At 41.7% G+C, this 24,656-nt stretch overlaps 1 protein-coding gene across 1 annotated transcript; it reads left to right on the forward strand.

The window, feature by feature from the left end:
* Positions 1–8,513: 8,513 nt before the first annotated feature.
* LOC134454699 (zinc finger protein ZFP2-like) lies at positions 8,514–23,351 on the forward strand. The gene is made up of 6 exons (XM_063205864.1): positions 8,514–9,038; positions 9,789–9,859; positions 12,236–12,419; positions 16,945–17,715; positions 19,231–19,341; positions 22,678–23,351. Exons 1-6 carry the CDS (start codon positions 8,720–8,722, stop codon positions 23,319–23,321), a joined length of 2,100 nt encoding a protein of 699 aa, XP_063061934.1. The 5' UTR covers positions 8,514–8,719; the 3' UTR covers positions 23,322–23,351.
* The last annotated feature ends 1,305 nt before the right edge of the window (positions 23,352–24,656 follow it).

Below are 24,656 nucleotides of genomic sequence, written 5' to 3' on the forward strand. Positions count from 1 at the left end.
TTTTGCTTAATTTAAAGTCCCTAAGCGACTATAAATGTTGTGGCTTTCATATATTGATGTAAAAGTGCCCCACGAAGTAATGAAGCACAACAAAGTTACTCCACATTACCATTTGACCACTCGTTTTTCTATGCTAACAGGGTAGCTAATGTAGCATTGTAAATGATCCAGGGAGAAAGGGGGAAATGTTGTGATTTCAGTCCGCCTGAGGCAACGATTTTCGTGGGGAAGATGACCTGCATCTCGGTGGCATTGAACCACGCCCCCGTGCCTTATTTGGCTCGCTCAGCACGTGCGTCCTCAGTCCAATCGCAATGCTTTATTTTCCCCAGACGTTTAATCGCATTTAAGTGAAAGTGCCATGTATACACATCGCAAAATAACTCTTAATCCGATCTATTTAAATCGCATTTATTAAATCGGACTTAAAAACATCATGTACACGTAGCCAATGTCTCATTGATTAGTTTATGGAACTTACGGTTTGTCTGTTACGGTCCACGAAGACAATATCCACGTGAAAACGCAAACGCCTGCAAACCACTGTTTTGACAGAAATACAGTTCACCTGTCGCCTACTCTGTTTTCTTCCCAAAGCGGCATTTAAAAGTATTCCATGAAATCCAACATCAACGTCACTTCAAATAGGTGACAGCATCATGCTCACACATGAAATAACACTTCAGTGAGGGGGGGACATCACTGCTCTCATATTAAAGTGAAAAGAGAATTTCACATTTTAGTTTATTTAATGTAGGCCTATGCAAAATTGCAAATAGCCTATTCATTGAAATCTGTCCAGAAAGGGTTGTAATGTTTGCCTGTTTTTTATGTTTGTAATTAAAAAAAAAAAAAAAAAAAAAGTGATTTAAAAAAAAAAAAATAGCCTAACAAAAATAGAGATTTTATGTTAAAAAAAAATGTGATATGGGATGGACCGATGGCCCCCCTAAGCTAAATTCGCCTTAGGTCCCCACATTGCTAAATGTAGTGTAAGGGATTATTTTGAAAAGACAGTAACATGTAATCAGCAATGCATTACAGTTTTTCAGTAAATTGCCCAACACTGTTGAAATCCTATGGTACTTTTTCAAATCCAGGCTTATACAGTACATGGTAGGCTTATTGATAAATTGCCTTGACAGGTTATGAGGAGGCCAAGGGGGCGTTTGGGCAAAAAAGGTTCAGAACGGGCATAGACGGACGCATCTGTTGTCCGCCTGTCGGACTTGTTTTCCAAACGTTCCGTTCTGAACAGAAACGGAATTGTAACGTTTCCGGTTATGCGTTCCACCAATAAAATGACGTTCCCGAACCGGTTAGAGCAAAAAAATACTGTTCCCGGAACGGTTATTTTCGTTCCCATCAGCTGATTACTCCCATAGGCCTAACTGACGTTAATTAACCAAGAAAGACGGAAGTGCAAATGAGACAGCCTACATTCCAAACTGTTTATTCAAGCAGATGAAAAGAATATCCTCCAAAATTTTGTCATTTAGGGATGACCTAAGCGGAGAAGCGGAGAATAAACCTCAATGATGAAAATGCACGCTCCACGCTGACTTGGGTCATGGGGAGCGCTATGATAGACATTGTGAGTTTGTGCATATTTAAAGCGGCCATGGATGCCCAATAACGTCAAACATTCTTGGTGCGCTTTACACACGCTTCTCTGCAATGTCTTACAATGATGTAATGGAAACTTTGCCCTTTTGTATGACAGTGGTTTCTCTTATTTAAGATGTGGAGTGGAGACTTTGTAGTCCACAGCTCTCTCTCCATTCATTCAAAATAATTACTTTTTTGTTTTGTTTGAGGAACGGTATTAACCGGTATTAACCGGTTACCATTATTTTTAAATAAGTGTTCCTGTTCCAGAACATAAAAAATAATAACGTTTCCGGTTTCGTTTCTGTTCCCTGTAAAATACAAAAAGTTCCCGGTTTTCGTTTTCGTTCCTTGAACCGGTTAAAAGCCCCGGTTAAGAGTGACTTTTTCTATGAAGTTTTTTTTTTTTTTCAGTTCTCTGGGACAGTAGCACAGCAAATGCTTTCCATTGTGAGTTTGGCCAATTGTTTTTCCACAACTGGAGCAAGAAACAGCACAAATTGAAGTGAATTCCATAGGCTACATGTCAACTAACATTTCCCTTACACGCGGCACGCGATGTAGGCCTAAACGCAGTAACCGATGATGCATGCGATTTGCGATTTGGACAAAGATCCTCCCATCTCGCCGTGTCATAACGCATCGTTGCGCACATGTTCTGTAATGGTGCATTCCCCGAGGGTGGGAGATGGGATATTTCTGACCTCCTACATGCTGAAATGCATTGGAACGCATGTTGAAGTGGAATGTTCAAGTTGCGAGCTGGGGCAAAAGCGAAGCAAACCGACTTCGTCCAATTGACAATCGTGATGTCATCACAGCAATGGCAGCGCACAGTGTTGGGAATAGGCGCGTACGAGTTTGTTGCGAGCGTCGATGTTGCGAAAGGCACGTGAGGGAGAACTTGTTGTCACGATGTGGGTGTTATTAAATACAGCGCATTTACAGTCGGCCACAAATATGAACGAGACGATGAGCTCGCACCGATTTGCTCTACTAATGGCGCATTCCCCAGAGGTAGGAGCTTCCTAGTAGGCAACAAGAAGGCAGCTACCTCCCACTTGAAAGCGTTCCAACCAGCAAGTCAAACAAACTACAAACATGGAGGGACAAAAACTACATATCCACTTCTCAAAGATTACAGCAATGTAAACAACATCATGCGTTATTTTCATTTAGCCGCATTTCATCTTTGAAAGGTGAAATGTCAATATAACTACACCTAAGAAAAGTTAACAGGCTGTTTTGCAACCGTTAACCTGTTTGAATGAACTTTATTTGTCCATAGAATGGTGATGTGCAACATAAACTATTCTTAACACTTGCTGTGATGACATCACGATTGTCAATGGGGCGAAGTCGGTTTGCTTCGCTTTTGCCCCAGCTCGCGACTTGAACATTACTTCAACAGGCGTTCCAATGCATTTCAGCAAGTAGGAGGTCAGAAACATCCCATCTCCCAGCCCTGGGGAATGCACCATAACACACCATGTGTGAGGAGTGGGGGGACAGGCAGTGAGGAAGAGCTTAAGTGGGGACCTGCGCAAACTTGTGTAGAGTTGTGAGACAAGACCCATATACACACGTGAGTGAGTTGTTGACCAACCAGTTCATGGGCGCATGACCTCGGAGGCAGTCCGCAGACGAGCGTTGAAGGGGATAAGCAACTGCAGAGGTTGCAAGATCTGACTGCAGCCGCATTCATCCCGCAATAGTTTGACACCATGTGACATGTCACCTCGTCAATTGACGAAATTTCGAAGTTTGACAGGAAATCTAACAGTCATGCAGCATTTTCATCCAGGGTGCATTGCTGTCTACATGCGCATGTATGCGTTGACGTGAACTCGATCGCACCTAATGGTTTATGTTGCACATTACTCAGCAATCACCATTCTATGGACAAATAGAGTTGATTTGGACAGGTTAACAGTTGCAAAACCGCCCATGAACCTTTGTAGTTATTTCAATTGCCTCTTTCAAAGATGAAATGCTGCTACATGAATAAAAACGCATGGTGTTGTTTACACCTCAGTGTTTACATTGCTGACATCTCAAATCAAGTCAAGTAGGTTTTATTGTCAATTTCCTTACATGCACTGGTCATACAAAGAATTTTAAATTACATTTCTTGCTTTCCCATGCAGACATAGACTAATCTAGGTAAGGACATAGACAGTATAGACATAGACAGTACTTATATGGACTTAAGACAGTATGGACATAGACAGTGCTCATACAGACATTTAAAGTGCAAGACTGGACAACAGAAGACTTGTAGAGAACATACATTAAGAGGAGGTAAATTTTGTGCTTTTGTGCTTTTCCTTAAAGTCCTTTATAGCGTTCTGACAGTAATAGTAGCATTTTGAAGAAAAATAAATATTAAAAAGGTCTATCAAGTACACCAGCAGCAGTGTGTGTGTGTGTGTGTGTGTGTGTTTAGTGCAGGTAGAAGGTGCGGTGTGTGTGTGTGTGTGTGTGTGTGTGTGTGTGTGTGAGTTGTGTGGCATCTTTGAAAAGTGGATATGTATTTTTGTCCCTCCATGTTTGTAGTTTGGTTAGCATGCTGGTTGGAACGCTTTCAAGTGGGAGGTAGCTGACTCCTTGTTGCCTATTGGGAAGGTCCTACCTCTGGGGAATGCACCATTACTCACCCGATATTAGCCTACATGTTTGCACACATAAACCAACTGCAATACCCTCACGGTCACTTCTTAATGCTTTCTCCTCATTCTGTGTTACCCTGGGACTAATTATCTAACCAATACAGTACCAGCAGCTTGCTATAGCCTACTTTTCAAAGACAGTATTTTTCCCATAGAGGTAGAAAATGACACTAGAGGTAGGGCCTAACCCCGCCCCCTTTTTTACGGCAATCTGTACCAGAGCCCTCTGTAGCCTATGGCTCTGGTAGCGGCCATTATCTGTAGCCTAGGTAGATCAGAGAAATGGAAATTAACGGAGAATGAGGCTCACCTCTGTCAAAAATGGCTCAATCATGTGGAAATGTCCATCAACACACTATACAAGGACAATAGTTGAAGTGTATTGTTGCTAACTATGTTCATAAAAGATATTATTTGATTTTTAAATGTATTTTATCGACTCATATGATTTAAGTAGATATTTAGCCTGACATTTCAAATCTGGTGTTTGATTAATGTGTTACTTCATATTCACACAGTTTTAATCAATTTTTTGACAGGGGTCCGCGTGTTCTCCATTGACTTGCATTAAGTGCATTCGATTTCTCATCAACGCATGCATGTGCATGTAGACAGCAATGCACTCTGGATGAAAATGCTACATGACGGTTAGATTTCCTGTCAAACTTCAAAATTTCGTCGATGTCGCGTTGACATGTCACATGGTGTCAAATTATCGCGGGATGAATGCGGCTGCAGGTCCCCACTTCAGCTCCTCCTCACTGCCTGCCTCCTCACTCCTCACACGTGGTGTGTTAGTAGAGCAAACCGGTGCGAGCTCATCGTCTCGTTCATATTTGTGGCCGACTGTAAATGCGCTGTATTTAATCACACCCACATCGTGACAACAAGTTCTCGCTCACGCCCTTCGTCAATGTTGGTCGACAGCAACGAAGTCGTATGGGCCTACTGCCTGTACCTACACTACCTACGGAAGTTGGGAAGCTCCATCTGCCATTTCCCAGTGCTGTCGCAAATTGCTGTGTCCTCTCTAGTGTTATTTTCTACCTCTATGATTTTTCCCGTCAAGGCCTACACGTCTCGCGATCGACTGCCACTCCCATAGAGGTAGAAAATAACACTAGAGAGGACACAGCAATTTGCGACAGCACAGGGAAATGGTAGCTGGAGCTTCCCAACTTCCGTAGGTAGTGTAGGTACTTTCAGGCAATGCAAGTCAATGGAGAACACGCCCACCCCTGTCAAGAAATTAACTAAAACTGTGTAAATATAAAGTAACACTTTAATCAAAGACCAGATTTGAAATGTCAGGCTACATATCTACTGAAATCATATGAGTCGATAAAATACATTTAAAAATCAAATAATATATTTTATGAACATAGTTAGCAACACACTTCAACTATTGTCCTTGTATAGTGTGTTGATGGACATTTTCACATGATTAAGTCATTTTTGACAGAGGTGAGCCTCGTTCTCCGTTAATTTCCATTTCTCTGATCTACCTACAGATAATGGCCGCTACCAGAGCCGTCTAATAAGAATTGCGCAAACCGGGGACCAGGAAGTCGGTTGGTGATGTGATTCGCGTAGATTAAAATGTTTCTTAACAGTAAACTTCTGTTCGTTGGAAACAGAACCATCACATACCAAACAAAGATTAAGTACAAACAAATCACATTACCTTTACCACATTTTCTGTGTTCTACGTCCTAGAACTAAGTAGGCCTAACTTCTAATAGAACTGAAGTCAATGGGGATTTCCATGGCCCAATTCGAAACGGGAGGCAGTGACTCAATGACTCTCCTCCTACATAAACATGTCACTGATCAGATAGGTGAAGTTCGCTGATGAGGCAGCCGTTACGAACGGTACTAACGAGTGCGCCGCCTTGCGCATTTGATGTTACGGCGATTCTATGGCGGGAGTTACGTTCATCACGTTAACGCTTAGCTTACGCATGCTATTTGAACGGTGAAGGATCGTCAGACGGCGGAATCGTAAAATAGGCTATAAATAGATCTAGCGACAGCATATTTAGATACTACAATGTTGATTCATCCATTCGATTTTCAATATCTACATACATAAGTGTCAAAATAAAGAGTATGATAAGGTAGTAGCTTGGGTAGTATGTTTGTTTTTCAGGTTTCCGGTTGAGAGGGAGGTGGCGCACAGCATGTTGGGTACCAAGGCAGCGAAGTCAGCATCTGATGTATCCTCGAAATATCCTCGTCACGCCCACAAATGCAGTCAACTGCCGAGAGAGGAAATAAAGCAATTTTTCGTTTCGATCCACACTTCATGACTCGATGTCCAGTTAGCTCACTGGAAGGACAGCTGCCTTCCCTGTTTCGAATTGGGCCCATGTTAACGCTCCGTGAGGCTCCATGAGAGCCGCCATTGCTGTGGAAAGATTGGTCCATAGAGGTCTATGGGAGTGACGTAACTCTGTTATTAGATGGCTCTGGCCGCTACAGATTGCCGTAAAAGGGGGGCGGGGTCCTCTCTAGTGTTATTTTCTACCTCTATGGCCACTCCCCTCGAGATCGACTAGCTCGCCGATCGACTGGTTGGGCACCCCTGGGCTATGGCCTACTTTTGAGAATTCCATTGATTGTCTTGACTTCTATTTGGATTCGGAGTAAATGCAAATAAAACCATTGATCATGGCAGATCGCTGCGCGGTCACACTAGATTTCGCAGCCAATTGATAACTGATTCAGAAGGGAATTAAATTAAATTAAATTAAATTGAACTTCTAGCCTATCTACATCCAATGAGAATGACGGGTGTGTCCATTCTGTTAGCCATCAGACAGACTCAAATCTCAAGTTTATAAAGGAGCAGAGGGGGGAGGGAGGGAGAGAATCACAGGATAGCAAACTATTCGCATATTTTTTATGTTTCAAGCGAGGAGTTAGTGTCTGCTTTTAAAGGCGATAGAGGGACAACGTCATTGGCAATCAGATAGTAAATGCAGTTGGTCTAGATACAAATAGTTCTGAATCTAAAATTAATCGAAGTCACACATGAATGTGTGGTGGCAAGCAACATCTTATTTTAATTCATTATTTGGAGCAAGTGCAGAGGCGCGCGGTCCGGCGCAGCCAGCCGCACAGCCCAGCTGCTGCGCGTGACATGAGAAAGGCGAGCAATAAGCCAGAAATATCTGCGCTGATTATAACTAACTATGCCTAATTGAAATGCATATTTCTCTACTCGATACGGATTACTTAAACGTGTGATTAATTTATTTTCACCCTCAATATAATCCAGACAGGCTTCAGAATTTTCCGTCATCCATCAAAAGAATCCGTCAATGACGAACATTTCGGTTATGTGCTGTTAAGGCTCAGTTATGCTTCCTACTTGTGCCACAGAGTGAGCTTGACGCAGCCATGATGCAGTTAATTCTTGTTTATGCCCTGTTTTGAAGCACGGTCTGCGCGATGTCATTCCACGCTGAAACTGCCTTCAATACAAAGAGTAAACTAGACGTGTCGGTTGTTTTTTAGCATCACAGACTCGACGAGAATGAAAATGAAACATTAAATCTTTATATCACGTGCATGTTTGATCGCACTGGCAGCCACAGTAGTAGTTTGGAACAAAGAAGTGGCTCATTTGTCGAGGACGAAGCGGAATGTTTCCTCGACCTCGGAACCACTGTTCAACTGTCCAAATAACTTCAGCATCGTAACTTGCACGCGCATGTGTTGTCTTCGGTTCGTGTAAATAAATCAAACAACAAAGCACGGGCAACTTATTTAATGAAGAGCTCACAGTCCGTAGACCGACGAAGGTTAGAACAAGGAAGTAGCGCTTGTTCTCGACTCGAGGACAGAGCAGGCTGGTCGAGAGGACCAATCAGAGACCTATTTTCGCCCTTTCACGCCGTCGCTCCCTGCGTCGAGACACAATTTTGGGGAGGTGCCCCAGAGTACCTGCGTGATGGGGGGGGCTTCACTACGTTAACTGCGCGGCTCACTGCATCATGATGCAGTGACGCTGATCTCGAGGCATAAACCACCCTTTAACCTAGGCCTATGTGTTAGCAAACCCTTCTCCTTTAGGTTGGCTTAAAATTAGCCATCTGTAGGCTACAGAACGTGTTTTTTTTATTTCTTTTTTATTTTTATTTTTTTTATCATTTTTATTTTTTCCGGGTCGGGCGGTTGGGGACAGTAGCCTAACATTCACATTCCAATGCAGACGGGGACGCTGATGCAGAGATGTTACGCGCGTCTCCAGGAAGTTGGTGCACGTGAAGAAGTTAACGCGGCAAGGCGAGCACCCCCCGTGTCTTGTATTATGTGGTATCACAGATACTCTTAGGAAGGGCTGTGGTGGTATTTTGTTAGGCTAGTTTGTGATTCGTCTCTCGCTGTTGTAATTATTAAACCACCGCATTGTGCCAACCATAGCCAAGGTTTTTCAAATGATTTCAACGGAGGGCGAGAGTCGGACCACAGGACGCCAGGTAAACAAGGGAGAGGAATGTGATGACCAGATGGACTCCGTCGTTGGAAATGTGGAAACGCATAGGCCTACAGACTCAACGCGTTTCTCGGCGCCGACGTTTACCATATCTGACGAAGCCTGTCAGACAATAGAGATACATGTGTTGAAAGAACAGACATGTGAACTGCAAATTCAGTCGGATTCTTTATCAGTTGGATATGTCGTCAAAGAGGGAACACTGGAGGCGATAGTGAAGACAGAAGACTTCGGAGAAAACTATGACGGTGCTCCAACAAGTGAGTTAATTAGGCCCAATGGTTATCCGTGTCTGTTTGATATGTAGCCTATTTAAAGAAACACTAGGAAGCTTGTTCATTGTCATGAAATGACTTGGAACTCAAGGTAAGCAAAGTAAAAGGCAGTTCTCACAGTGTTGTGAAAACAAGTCCAAGCAAGACTTGGTGCTCTTGTCTTGGGAGAGCATGCAGGCTATGTTCCCACATTTTTCATTTTTCTTTATAGGTTGTCATTTTTTAATGACGGATTCTTCTTTGATGCGACGATTTTTATTGAATAGTGGACCACATGATGTTGCGTTACAGATAGAGATAGGGGACGATGCCCATAACATTCCACGTTTTTTAAACTATTTAATTGAATCCCTAGCTATAACCAAATGACACATTATTTCACATTAGGCTATACTGATGCATATTTAGTGGAACATACTTTACCCAAGATAAATGTACCAGATTTCACCATTCATTGTAATTGCAAGATCCCACTTGTATTGATCATATTCCAATACTTTTACTAATACTTTGGAACATCCTTCTCCAAAGTCAGAGGTAGCAGAATTGTCTTTGGCTGGGTAAAGTCAGCTTGTTTCGCTTTGAATGCTTGATTGAAAGTTGTTTCCCAGCCCTATACATAACAGTGCCACACACACAATACTGTACTTAAGTGAAAGGTAGCCAAGGAATCACATACTATAGTAATGAAACATTTCCTATAAATAAGGTTATTTGTCCCGTATTCTCCTGCAGGTGGAGCTGATTGCCTCACACAGAAGACGTTCTCCTCCTCCTCTACAGACATTAAAGCAGAACCGCTGCAGGTATACATGGTTCTAAATTTTGTTTACAACCTGACTGCGTGAACCTGTGCACAACTCAACCTCTGATTGTTCGAAAATCGCTGTCGGTCAAAAAATTAGCTCACATGGTTGACTGCCAGTGTCTTGCCCCTCCTCATAACATTGTGTTGATAAACACTGAGAACATGTATAACTTAGTGCTGATTGTCCAGCACACACACACACACACACACACACACACACACACACACACACACACACACACACACATTAATCTCATATCTCCTCGTAGCACAGTATTCCAACAGCCCCTCAATAGATAGTTGCCTGGTTAAAGCGATGGTTCGGAGTAGAATCACCCTAATGCCATTTGAACCGTGACACCCATCCACCTTTACACCCGAAGTGTTTTCTGCCGCAGGCTTACATCAACAGAGTTGCTGTGTTATTCGATGTTTATTCCTGATAGCTTGACTCAAGCGCATATGGATACTGGGCACCGTCTCCAAACTTTCCCCACAAAAATAACATGTCATGACACCAAACTTCTACAGTATAACAAATGTGGTTTGTACTCACAAAAAGATGAATTTGAAACTTTGTACATAGTCCAGGAGTTTATTAGTAACAACACACGAGACGATTAGCTTTTCTGCTGCTAAACATCCGTCGACGTCACTTCCTCCAGCTGGGACTTTGTTGATGGAAACAAATACACGTGAGTCCGGAAGGCGGAAAACTCAAAAAGATAGCTTGCGCTTCAACTAGAAATTAACCACTTCGGATTTAAATTTTACCACGTTTAATAAATAGAAGACGATGCCACACTCATGCATATATCCTGGCTGTGGACTAAAACACAAACCTTACAATAAGTGGACAGTCCCAGCTGGAGGAAGTGACGTCGACGGATGTTTAGCAGCAGAAAAGCTAATCGTCTCGTGTGTTGTTACTAATAAACTCCTGGACTATGTACAAAGTTTCAAATTCATCTTTTTGTGAGTACAAACCACATTTGTTATACTGTAGAAGTTTGGTGTCATGACATGTTATTTTTGTGGGGAAAGTTTGGAGACGGTGCCCAGGATCCATATGCGCTTGAGTCAAGCTATCCGGAATAAACATCGAATAACACGGCAACTCTGTTGATGTAAGCCTGCGGCAGAAAACACTTCGGGTGTAAAGGTGGATGGGTGTCACGGTTCAAATGGCTTTAGGGTGATTCTACTCCGAACCATCGCTTTAACACCAGACCTAATCACAAGTGAGATTGTGTAGAACTAAAGGCAGTGTGGGAGTTCCCAGGGAATTTACTGCATTATGGCCATTTTAATCCTTTTGTACACATGACTGACATCTGAGCTCATGCTAACTTGATAATTATATTGTGCTTAATCTTAATATGTGTTTTCATTTATAAAAAACTTTTTTTTCCTTCTATAAGACCAGTCACACCACAGGACACCATAAAATGAACCTAAGCATTGCGTGACAGAAAGATTGCAATATGAAGACATATTAAGAGGTTAAGAGTCACCTTAAACTTCCACAGCACTCTCCAATAACTGAGGTACTGACTGGTTAGGAGCCAGTCTTTCAGACCCTTGTAGTTGGCCTTGCAGCTGCCCATTCACAAACATTGACATACATGTCACCCCTCAGGACGCAATTTGTGTTACGAAATTGAACTTGTAGTTAATATTACTGTCTTGACTTTTTTTCACATTCACATATCTTAATATAAAGTTAATATTTATGCAATCATGTCAAATGATTCATACATTATTCAAAATGTTGTTGGTTAATTTATATATATGTTATATTCCAGGTTTCATTAATGTTACAGTCGCACCGCAGGATAGTTGACATATAAACCTTTACATAAAGCTTAACAAAAATGTTTCTTCTCATCTCAAGACTAATATGAAGCATAATGTACCACATCTTCTTTCATTGACATTTGTTTTTTAAAGGAAAAATAACAGTTTTGTAGGTTTTTAACCAGTGTTACGAAAAATCAAGGCGTCACGTCTCCCACCCACATGCACCTGCCTACACGCGCACGTGCACACACGGCATTATGTCGTGCCGCCCCACGCGCCCCGCCACACTCTTGTCACCTTTTTCACCCCTGACCTGTTTGCATGCCTGTCATAGGTGTGATATTGTGGTATATATAGTGTTGCACCGATACCATTTTTTTGGCCCCAATACCGTTACCCGACTGTGCAGTATCGGCCGATACTGATACCGTACCGATACTACTCTGTTTGAAATGTGTATGTGTATATATGGAGAACTGCATAGGCTACTACTTGGATGCAACATCATTGCTATCATATCGTCTTGTAATCATTGATTGAGATGTCTGCTCTTTTGTGTCATCATGGATTTCAGGAAGAAGATGGAGTATCCAACATGAATTCAGTCCTCGTGAGCTCTGACATGATCGAGTGTCCTCCAGATCTGGTGTCTCGATTCCAGCTGAAAAGGTTATCAGTGCTACTGGTCGACTGCTTTACACCACAAGGCCAGCAAGGACCAAAGAACACAAACAAAGATGGAGAAAAAATACAAACTGGTAATAGAGCTCAAATACTTTCCCAGAGACAATATCTTTCTCCGTATAGCCCTCTTATTTTGAAATTGCGCCCCAAACGCTAGGAAGAAGTATGCCGCCCATGCCATTCCTCTTCAGACAGTCTCTCCCTCTTTGGAAGTCACTGCATGCTCCACACAGTAGTGACTACGAGGGTGGCAGTAGACTTCAAGGGAAGGAGGGTATCAGAGCCTGTAAATAAATATACAAAATTCTCTATGCTTCGTTTTTGAAAGTAATGGCCCACATTTGATTGCAAACAGTGTGTTGAAGGACTTCGATTTGGTTAAACAGTAACTGTAGCTAGTTGCTAAAACAAATGAAGGCATATTGTGTTAGAACTCTGCTGGCAGCTAACTAGTGGTAGCCTTCAAAAACAATTGTTTTGGAGCAACTTGAAGATTTGTTATTGGCTGTTGCATTTAATCAACATTGCATCAAATGTGCCATTTTCTTGTTGACAAAACCTGAGATGTCCTCCTTTGCTGGGTCTTTATTATTACACTTGTAAATTCTCATTATGCATGTCAGGGTTGCATAAACAATGTTATAAGCAACATTTGCAGCGGGTATGGCCCTTTATTGGGAGGTATTTGGAAAAACTGTCCCTCAAGGACTTGTAATTCAGTACCCCGTGTGTGTGTGTGTGTGTGTGTGTGTGTGTGTGTGTGTTTTTTTAATTTTTAATACCCCCCAAAATGTCATTTTAAAATCTTAAGGCGAGACACTGCAGGTAAATAGGCTGAAAAAAATTGACTTGCAGATATCACCATGAAACTTTTCCAGTTGATTACTCATACATATAGGAGAAAAAAAATGTATTGGAAGTTTTCTGAAATCTTATATTTAAATATGCATTAGGCTATGTGTAATACTAATTTGATTTCAAAAGCCTAAAACTTGACATGAGGAAGAGCCAGGTTCAAAATTCTTTTTTCATTGTTATGACATGAGTGTTATGACAGCAATTTAAAAGATTTTGTCAGAGGCGTTTATGGATATCTCTTTTTGTTCTCCAGAAAATCTTAGAATGCTGCTATTAGCCCTGAAAATGTGATTTTGTTTTGCCTCATTTTAAGAGGAAAATGTCCTACAAATCAGGCTTAGGATAATATAACAAAAAAATCCTCGGACAGAATTTTCCAAATATAGTCAGGAATAGGACTGGAAAGTTTGGTGTATGCAACATATACAGAAGTGGAGTTTTAGGGCTTTGAGTGTGAGGAAAACGTTGGGTTACGGATGTAACCTTGGTTCTGTGAAGGAAAGAAAGGCTACCAGACGGCTAGCCCAGGGGGCTGGAATATAATCCGCGCATGCGCAAGTTCTGAGGTACACTATATCAAAACATCATCACATGAGTGTGCCGCGCCGTGTGCAGCGCGGCACATTTCGTCCTCATAAAAATCCTGAATGCGAAGTCCAGAGTGACAATGAAGTCTGGCAGCCTTTCTTTCCTTCACAGAAACAAGATTGCATCCGTAACCCAACGTTCTGTAAAACTCAAGAAAGGCTGCCAGACCGCTAGCCCAGGGGGCTGGAATATGTATGCCCAAACGTGGCGGCGGACAACCATACGACAATTGAATAAAGACACTGGACAAATGCATAGAGTCAAAACCCTTATTGAATGTCCACATGCCAACAGGGCTGGAGTGACTGGTTAACAGAACTCAAGTGAAACAGTCGAATATGTGACAATCTGTCACGAGCTTAGAACCGAATTCCCAAAGGACGTGGGAGATAACATGTTGAGGTTATAGAACCTTGTGAAGGTTGACGGCGAAGCCCAGCAGGCTGCCCAGCAAACTTCTTGTAAAGGGACTCCCTTCAGGAGCGCCCATGAGGTGGCAATGCCTCTTGCAGAATGCGCCCTTGTCGCAACTGGAGACGGGAATCCATAAAGCTGGTACCTCCCTTATGGTGTCCACCACTAAGGGTGGGCGATACATATCGTCTGCGAAGTTATCGTGAATGTTGTTTTGACGATGAGTAATTTTGCAATATCGAGATATTTTTATGAAGTCGCTAAACTAAACAAAGCGCTGTGACAGGACTCCTCCAGACAGCGACAACAGCCAAGCCTTTGAGCCAATAGTAATGTTGTTGTGAACTGGAGAATAAGTCTGTGAACCAATGAGCTGAGGGGGCGGGCTGCAGCGTTTTCAGCAGACTGAGAGAGAGAGGTCTCGTGTCACTCGTGCAGCTTTCTGCTGCTGGGCAGTGAAGGAGAGTTGCTGTTATCCAAATGGTGGATTTACATGAGGAATTCAACCATTAAACCAGCCATTGCATGATGCTGAGGGCGTTTTGGAACTATGTGCTTTAATCAGCAACTGTCTGTGATTATGGAAAGCCAAATAGTTATGAAGAGCTTTGTCTCTGGTCTGAGAAATCGCGTTAGCATGCTAGTTAGCGAACTAAGCTAAGCAATGTTGTTCTCTGCAACTACATTGGCTGTTACTCACTACTCAAACACCCACCTGCATGTATAGATATCATAACTGCTTAGGTGGACAAGTAATGTTAAGTTAGACTCGCACAGTGAGTTAAATTACAATGTGTGAAATCCAACACATGCAATTTGCAGCTGCCATAGTTAGGTTCTGATTCCTATCTACAAATGCTCTGTTTCCAGTCAAAAATGACTGTCCTCTAACAGAATCATTAGCAATACATCATAAACCTATTTTTTATTTACATGGATATGTTTTCATGACAAGTGATGAAGTATTACTTTACAGTCCAGCATATGCATATTATTAAATTCAAAAAGTGAAAGCTCTTCAGCACAGCATTATCGTCAAATTATCGTTATCGTGAAAATTCTAAAAATTATCGAGATAACTTTTTTTGCCCATATCGCCCACCCCTATCCACCACCCAGTGAGAGAGCCTCTGTTTTGGCCTTGCCTTTGCCCCGCACTATGGCTGACAAAGAGCTGGTCCGTCACTCTTATGTCCTTCGGCCGCTCCACATAGCACAGGAGAGCGCGCACAGGGCACAGAGTAGAAAGTGCTGCATTCCTTTATGGCTCAGAGTTAGTAAGTCGGTAAGAGTCCAACACGATCGCCTGGTTGAGATTCTGTGTTGAAAGAATCTTCGGCATAAAGGCTGTATTAGGGCGTAGGACCACACCGGTGCCTCCTGGTTTGACATGGAAGCAGTCTGATTATTCAGTTCAAACGCGCACTGACGGATATTTTGTCGTGGTGCCAGGAGAGGGTAACCTACCCATGACCGTAGGCAACGAATACAGACAACGTACACTATACTTCACTTTGAAACATATTGTTGTCTGCTTTATTGTTTTTTTGTGCTTTCTACTTGTTACACCTAAGCACAGTCTCTCATTTCAATTCGTCTCATAGAAGAGAAGACATGCAGTGTTCTGCTGCTACTCCTCAATCCAAAGTAATCCACTACAGCCGAGTGTGTCATGTGACACATTAGAACCAATCACAACGCAGAATCTCCCATTCCTGCCTATCGGATTTGTCAAGCTAGCAAGCTAACACATTTGAGTATGTAGGAAGCAGAAGCAACTATGGCAGCTACAAATTGTGTTGAATTTCACTCATTATAATTTAACTCACTGCACCAGTGTAACTGTACATCACTTGTCCACCAAAGCAGCTATGATATCTACATGCAGGTTGGTGTTAATGAGTAGTGAGTAACAGCCACTCTGATTGTTGTAGACAACATTGCTTAGCTTTTTTCGTTTGTGTTAGCATGCTAACTTTTTTTTTTTTGACCAGAAATAAAGCTATTTCTCTTGGTTTTCCATAATCACAAACGATTGCTGGTCAAAGCACATAGTGTCAAAACACCTTCAGAGACTCTAGCATCATGCAATGGCTGGTTTAATGTTTGAATTCCTCATATATAGCCACCATTAGGATGAAATGACTCCCCTCCACTGCCCAGCAGTGAGTGCACTGACACAGAGATTTCCGTCTCCCAGCCAGCCTGCCAAACTGCTGCCGCCCGCCCCCTCTCAGCACTATCTGCTTATTGGTTCACAGACTTATCATCCACTCATAGACAGTTGTCAACAATATTACTATTGGCTGAAATGTCTTTGTGCTGAGAACGTGCGAGCAGTGCACAAGTCTGCTGGTGCGCACAGCTGAGATGGAACACAATTTCCTCTCATAAAATCACGATTTTCATGTTTAATAATCGTGGCGGCCAAAATCGCTATTTTGATTAAAATTCGATTAATTGTGCAGCCCTAATTTCATTACATTTTGTAGACTTGCGCTTGTGATTTTTAGCTTGATTTGTCATCAGTGTGAAAGACAACAAGTTAAGTATGCAAACTAGCCCAAAATCTCTTAAATCCAAAAGTGGTTAAAATGGTCCCACTCATGCACTTCATCATGCCCATTTTTCCTAGGTCTCTCGCCAGTTAACTTGGCGATTAATTGCAATTTATTTTATTGATTCTGTTAATGCTGCAATCGACAGCTAATTGTTAATTGTTTAATTATCCCTATCCAGGATACCTGGGACGGCACCAGCTCACCCACACAAGAGAGAAACGCTACCGATGCCAGCGGTGTAATACAAGCTTTTCATGTCCAAACCGTCTTAAAACACATCAGGTCATTCACAAAAGAGAGAGGCCATACAAATGTCAGCTGTGTTGGAAAAGCTTTTCACAGGCAAGACTTTTCAAACGTCACCAGCGCCTTCACACTGGAGAGAGGCCCTACAAATGTGGACATTGTGGGAAGAGTTTTTCACAGGCAGGAAATCTGAAACGTCACCAACGTAATCACACGGGAGAGAAGCCCTACCGATGCCAGTTGTGTAACAAAAGCTTTTCACGTGCAGACAATCTTGCAGAACACCAACACCTTCACACTGGAGAGAGGCCCTACAAATGTGGACAGTGTGGGAAGAGTTTTTCACAGGCAGGAAATCTGAAATGTCACCAACGTAATCACACGGGAGAGAAGCCCTACCACTGTCAGCAGTGTGGGAAGAGTTTTTTAAATGTAGGACCTCTCAGGCGTCACCAACGCAAGTATCACATGGGGAGGGACGGGCAGTACCAATGTAGTGCGCAGCTGTGTGGGAAACATTTTAAACGGGCACGAGATCTCACCAAACACCAGGTGATCCACACAGCAGGAGAGAAGGCCTACCTATGCCATCAATGTGGGTTGGGTTTTGCTCAGGAAAAAGGTCTGCAGCAACACAGGCTCATTCACACAGGAGAGAAGGGGGCCCTGCCCTACCAATGTAGTCACACGTCCAAGGCCCCAGGTAAAGCATCAAACAATCATCAAATTTGGTTCGATTTAGCAGGGATGTATTGGCTCACAGATAAAACACATCTTACAACCGGATGCCAAAAAAGTTGGGCTGCTTAGTATTTTGGTAATATAAGCAAAATGCGGTCATTTTCAAATCATTCAATCCATGCATAAGATGGACAATGGCACAGGGTCAACATATTAGTTGTTAAAGCAAGGCAATAGTATTGTTTGAGGGAAATAAGTGTTCATTTAAATTTTGACCCATGCAACAAATCTCGGGCCAAAGTATGTTGTAATAGATGAATCATTCTATAATATAACACAAGGAAAAACATTTTAAAAGGATTGATATTGACTGCCAACATGAATGCACAAATAAAAGACCATCACAGAGAGGCTGTGTCACTCAGAAGTGAAGATGTTTAGGGACTAATTACTGATTAATTACACAAAAAGTTTGAGTGATCAAAATTACAGGCATATAAGGCCTATTTCCGTAATGTAGAGTTCTGTGAAATCATTCTATGAATTATGAGATCATGTCGTAAACCTATTGTCAATAAGCAAACTATGACACTCCAACAATGACTGCTATTGAACAATTGACCATAAACACAACACTTGATTACTGCATACTGCATTACTGCATTACACAGAGGATGAATAATTCAGCTTGATTTAGTGGTCAGTCTGAGAGACGGCGTATACAATGGTAAGGGGTGCAGTAGTGCCTTGATTATGGTCTTCTTACTCATGCGGCGCATAAACTGAATGTTCAATGATGCATACAGATTGTAAACGACATGCATAGCTACCAAGGCATTATATTTTTGAGCACAGCCTTTAGATAATACAACATAAAGATGGCGAATTGCATGTTATACTATGTTCCAACGGTGTGGTCCCATCATAAGAATAAACAGGTAAGAAAATGGTTAGCTTGCATTCAGGATAATGCCACACATTAAGACTTAAACATAAAAGTGAAAACACGATGACCAGCACACTAAAAGTTTGAGCTGCTGTAACCATTTCTCACACAGATAATAGCTTCAATAAAGATTTTTTTCAAGAAATAACTTTTTCAAAATAAAATGATGCCTTCAATTAATTAACTGTTGAGTCTCATCCTTTGTCTAGTCTTTGGTCTTATCCAACCTTAAAGGCATTTTATTCTCCCTGTCCCAACATGGGATTTGTTGCTAGGGTGAAATTTTAAATGAGCTTATATTTTTCTCAAAACAATAATTCAGCTTGGCTTTAACAACTCGTAGTTGTCTTTGCACAATGCAATGTGCACATGCTATTACTGGACATTAAAAATGGCGGACATGGAGAAGATCCACCTTTTCATGCAAGAAATTGCAATTTTCCCCGTCAAAATGAATATTTTGAATTTGATGGTGGTAACTATTTGTGAAAAAGGTAACATTTGTTAATGATCAGCATGAATACTGGAAATAAACTACGAAAAATATTATACAATTGACTGAAGTCTGACTGGATCCGCTTTCTCCAACAGCGGAGATCTCTGTAACATTAGGAGATGAGGAGGATGAGAATGAGGAGGATGGAGGAACGAGCGCTCCAGAGGACACTGAAGAGGAACTCCACCACAATCTCACTAGTACAAGTATGTTTCAAAAGTTTTCAATCTTCAGAAATTGTTGCATAATCTCTGCTCATATATACGTGGGATTTTTTTTGTAAACACTGTGTTGTGAAGAGAGTCAAGAGACTGGCAGCCAACTATGTGAGCAAATTTTTTGACCGCCAGTGGTTTCCAACAATCAGAGGTTGGAAACAGCCAGAGGGTCGCACAGCCAGGGGGGAAAATGAGAGCCCACGTATAGGCAGAATGATTTACAGGTGTTGAAAGTAAATTTTTAATATTTTAAAAAAGAAACATGTTTCTCTCCAACACAGGTATCTTATCTGAGAAGATGCCCTTTTTTTCATACACTCAATTAGTTATTTTACTCTAGAAGTTGAGCCCGCCCTCTGATACATAATATCTGAGTAACCAGTAAACCTGTGTACCTGTCTTGCGATCAGTTTACTGTGCGCTGGTTAGATCAAGTTTGTGTTCTTCTACAGGCCGCGCAGGAAAAAATTTACCGGTATACGCACTTTAAAAGGTTGTCAAGTACAGTGTAGTGTTGTCACGATACCAATATTTTGGTAACTGTACCGGTATCAACATGTATTTCGGTACTTTTCGGTACTAAAAAACATAAATTAATAGTGCTACATTTCTTTGTCCTGTTAACCCTTTAGCTACCATAACGGCCGTGAACGTCCGGCTGGATCTGTACCATAACGGCCGCGGCCGGCCGGAATATTTTCATTTGAAAATACGGCTGAACGGCCGTCATCATGCAGGTTTTCCAGCTTTCAAACACTTTAGTTCAATATTACAGACCCTCCTCGATATACTTTCAGTATAAAAACTATATGTTTATATTATTTTATTTTTCAGTATTTTAGATTTTATTACGAGATGCGCCGCTTTATGCGACTTGGCAATCTGCCGTCAATTCAAATGACGGCCGTCCAAGATTGAATGGCTACAAACACAACCATTCTGTTTCTACAACGAATATACAATAAATATGAAAACTTATAACCCTCTTCGATCTATTTTCATGGTGAACAGCACATGTTTATGACTATTTAGGCTATTTTTAGATCATGTTGTTTTATTAGGCTTATGAGATGGTGTTCAACTGTGATGGGTTCTGCCATGGTCCTAAATAGCAAACACAACTGTCCAGCCGATGTCTACACGCTATATTAAAAATGTCAACTGTCTTCGGTGTGTTTTCAGAGTCAAACCATATGTTGGTATCCAACTATCTTAGTTTCCTGGAACGACGAATCGCGACAGCTCTGCGTAACAGGCGCATCGTGTGAAGGACGCGCAGCATGGAACAAGCCTACTCATTTTGCGTGTCAGCTTTGGCAAAGCAGTCAAGGACTGTTACTACTCCACGTTGTCCCTCATAAAAATATGCGTGAAGACGTTGAGTTGAATGCTAACTTCCAATAATAACTTACCAACGTGGTGTTTGTAGCACTTCAATTCCGTATTAGTCGGTGATGCCTGGCAAGTCTTACCTGTGGCAAATTGCGGGGGGGGCGACTTCCTTAGAGCTCCATTCATGTCCTGTCTGCTATCGCGGACACTTCTACGGTTATCCTTACACATCTGGCATGGTTTAGTTCAAACATTATTAGCTAGTGTAGTCCATTACAGTTATCACATATAATCCATAGGCCTACCGCGTGAAAACAGGACTTCTGGGTGAACGACATTTGTTGTCGTCACATGTTCATTGTTCAACTTTGACCCTGGATGGATGGACGGAGGGATAGATAGATAGATAGATCGATAGATAGATAGATAGGCCTAAATATAGAGATATATAGATAGATAGGCCTAGATAATATCGGATTTTATCACATTTTTATCATTTAATCCACATCAAAGGCACTCTATGGGAATACTGAACAATTAATTATCCATAAATGATATACCATTTGAAAGTGTGTTTTCTCTACTTTAATATGAAAGTAACTTGTAATTGACACTTCATTTCTTTTCAAGTTATTTGACATTATTTAAAATATGACCAAAATGCAGCTTTTTTCTTAGAATTCTTGGTAGAATTCCGGCCTATTAAAAAAAAATCTGGTAGCTAAAGGGTTAATGCTGTATTTTTCCAGCTCCCAGTACAAATCACTCCAGTCTCAATAGAACACTGTCAGTCTGCTGCACTGAAACAGCAGCATTTTTTCAATAATGGCATCCAAATCATTTTGTTAAAATGACACAAAATACAAGAACATAAGTGGATATTTATTTGGATAACACAAATCACATCATAGTAAGTTCCTTTAAATTCAAATGTGATATGGACTGTAAGGGAATGTGCAGTGAATTATTTCTCGCACATTTGCTTGTTTTCACTGCTTTTATGGTAGATATTAACCAAAACCCCAACTCGGTATTATAGCCACTACTTGCTGTTCCCCAGCACTTCAGGGGTTAATGTGAAACTCTCGCTGATCCAATCAGAAGCGCCTCCCTCCCTCCCACGTAGGCTGGGATGAAAAGGCACCATTTCTCTCTGTGTCTCCCTCAGTGTAAATGAGCTAGTTCTGTCGTAACCTAGCATGTTTAGCTAACTTGCTACAGCTAAAGAGGCAATTTTACTGAATGGATTCCCAAAAGCAATTAAAAATTTCACGTTTGCGAAATGTGCAGTACAGCATGATACTATTCCAACTGTAAGTTAAAGTTACAAATAAAAGTGCTAAGATATCGCTAATGCTAACCGCTATTCAGTTTGGAGTGTTTGTCATCCAGTGAACTCGGCGAGAAGATCTGGATTCCCATGCATAAAACACATTTTGCAAACTAGTTCATCTGTGTTTGTTAGAAGACATTGCTCATTTGTGGTCATGCCAAAATATTTCCTTTGGATGCAGCAGTTCTCACCTCCTACTCCACTCACTGTGGTTACAACGCAACGTCAAGTGGTGAGTTTGCCACATTGTTGCATACGGTACGTACCACGGTACTTTTTTTATACCGGTATACCGTTCAACCCTAGTACAGTGAGTGTATTTGATAAAGACAGCTTCATAGTCCACCACCATAGAGAAGCACAAAGCTAACGGGCTGCAAACTGAGCATCATGTGACCTCAATGCGGGTTTCTTTACTACTGCTCTGGCGTTCTAAAATGAAAATGTCCGAATCATGACACAAGCCTTTGATTGCCATTTTTGTCATTTATATTCATCACAGTCCTCCCAAAATCACATGTTATGCATTGAAGGGTGTAAATGAGAAATATGATGTGTAAATGTTGTTTGACAAAGATACATGTATGAAGGATCAATATGACTAATGTGTGTGTGTGTGCGTGTGCGTGTGCGTGTGTGTGTGTGTGTGTGTGTTCCAGGAAAGGAACTGATGTCATCTCCACTTCCCAAATCCAAGGCTTATCAGTGCCAACTATGTGGGACGATGCTGTCAAGTCAAGCGTATCTGCATCAACACCAGCTGAACCACGCGAGGAAGCCCTACCACTGTAAACGGTGTAGGAAAAGCTTTTCAAATGCAGGGGCTCTCGGAGCACACCAAGGCAGTTGTCATGCAGAGTGGGACAGGCCCTATCAGTGCAGTGTGCAGCTGTGTGCGAAACGTTTTAAACAGGCACAAGATCTCCGCGAGCACCAGCTGATCCACACAGTGGACAAACCCCACCGATGTGGACAGTGTGGGTTGGGTTTTGCAAAGCAAATAGGTCTGAAACGACACATCCACGTTCACATGCGAGACAAGCCCTCCCAATACCAACAGTTAGAAGAAAGAGAGGGAGCCCCGTGTGGGAGAGGTTTTCCATCGGCAGAAACCCTCATAGAACACCAGCTTATCCCCATAGGACATGACATGCCCTACCCCTGCTCACGGTGTGGCTTACGTTTTGCACACAAAACAGGTCTGAATAGGCACCAAGGGCAGGCACACAAGGAGCCACCACAACGCAGGACTGTAACCTCAAGGAACAGGAACATTATATTGCCGCGAAGGTACACATCATGAAAATTAAAGGGTAACATAAAGTTCACATCATTTGATGAAACCCAGAGGCCTATTCAAGGAGAATTCGAGACGATTCGTGTAATGAATTGTTGAGAGGGGACCATTCGAACAAAACGTTGGACCATTAGTAGAAGGCATGGGGCGTTTCGTGCAGTACCTGAGGATTTTTCGTCGAAGACCTAAGGACGTTACGTTCAACCCATGCAGACCTTTCGTTTAACTGGGCAGATGTTTAGTTTAGTCTGCCTATTTTATTAGCCTATTATTTTTATATGTTATCAAACTTGTGTGCCTACCACCACAATGCAATGAAAACAAAAATCGAACCGTGTAGAAAGTGTGTGCGTGCGTCTCTATTTTTTTTAAATAAATGTTTCATTTTAGCTCAGTTTTTTATCATTAGGCCATTTCATAGCCTATTTTATAAATATACTATATCGTAGCGGACTGCCTCTGCCTCCTCCGGAGTGAGATAGCAGCGTTACCCCCTGTGCACTACATCTGTCTATATATATATCTGAGTTATTTCTAATGTGTTGGTTACTGATTTGTATTCATTTTTGGAAAGGTAAAGGCAGTCTTATTGTTGCCTAGCTGGCGCCCATGTCATAACTTAAAACAGTCGGTTGCACCGCCGCTACAATACCGACGAAATGTTTTAAAATGTAGGCTTACAACAGTAATTTAAAGGTAAGGGATAATGTATTGTCCCACATGACTATAAGAAAATATTGCCTATACGGGACGAATAAGACCCCGATGCCGAAGGCAGAGAGCTGTTATTCCGCTCCGAAGGAAATATATTTCCGTAGTCATGTGGACAATACATTATCCCGCTTATCCCGCCTTTACCAACACTAGAAAGCATAGAATACACAGTTAACCAGTAGTTTATAGTAACAGGTTTATTGCCATTTTATAGCGTGCGCAAAGAAAGATAGAAAAGAAAGATGTAAAAAGATATAAAAAGAAAGAAAGGAGTCGCACACTGGAGCTGAATGCAGAATCAAAAGCTGCCATTTACAATTGTCCTAAGACGTCAAACTGGTCCTGGATTAACGCATCACTGTTACGTTATTTGTTCTACTGTACGCATCTAGGCCTATATTCGTTATAAAAACAGATATCTTAGAATGAAGTCTTATGAATGGTCCACCATGCTTAATTCCATAAAGCATGCCAAATGAACTTGAAAGAAATGCGAAATGAAAACAGCGTGTCAATGCAAGCTCTTTTTTTAAAAATCATAAATACAGTATGAAATGTGAGCTGTTCCAAATTGAGAACAAGCGCACAAGTCTGCAAACAAGGGTTTTGCAAAAGTGCACTACTAAA

This window comes from Engraulis encrasicolus, chromosome 1, assembly GCF_034702125.1.
Source record: "Engraulis encrasicolus isolate BLACKSEA-1 chromosome 1, IST_EnEncr_1.0, whole genome shotgun sequence".
Lineage (NCBI taxonomy): Eukaryota > Metazoa > Chordata > Actinopteri > Clupeiformes > Engraulidae > Engraulis > Engraulis encrasicolus.

What these genes read in the sequence shown, in the direction of transcription:
- LOC134454699 (XM_063205864.1), top strand. Translation starts at nt 8,720, where the DNA reads ATGATTTCAACGGAGGGCGAGAGTCGGACCACAGGACGCCAGGTAAAC. An exon ending in TGGAGAAAAAATACAAACTG is followed by an intron (nt 12,420 to 16,944) that starts GTAATAGAGCTC and finishes ATCCCTATCCAG; the next exon opens with GATACCTGGGACGGCACCAG. An exon ending in TCACACGTCCAAGGCCCCAG is followed by an intron (nt 17,716 to 19,230) that starts GTAAAGCATCAA and finishes TTTCTCCAACAG; the next exon opens with CGGAGATCTCTGTAACATTA.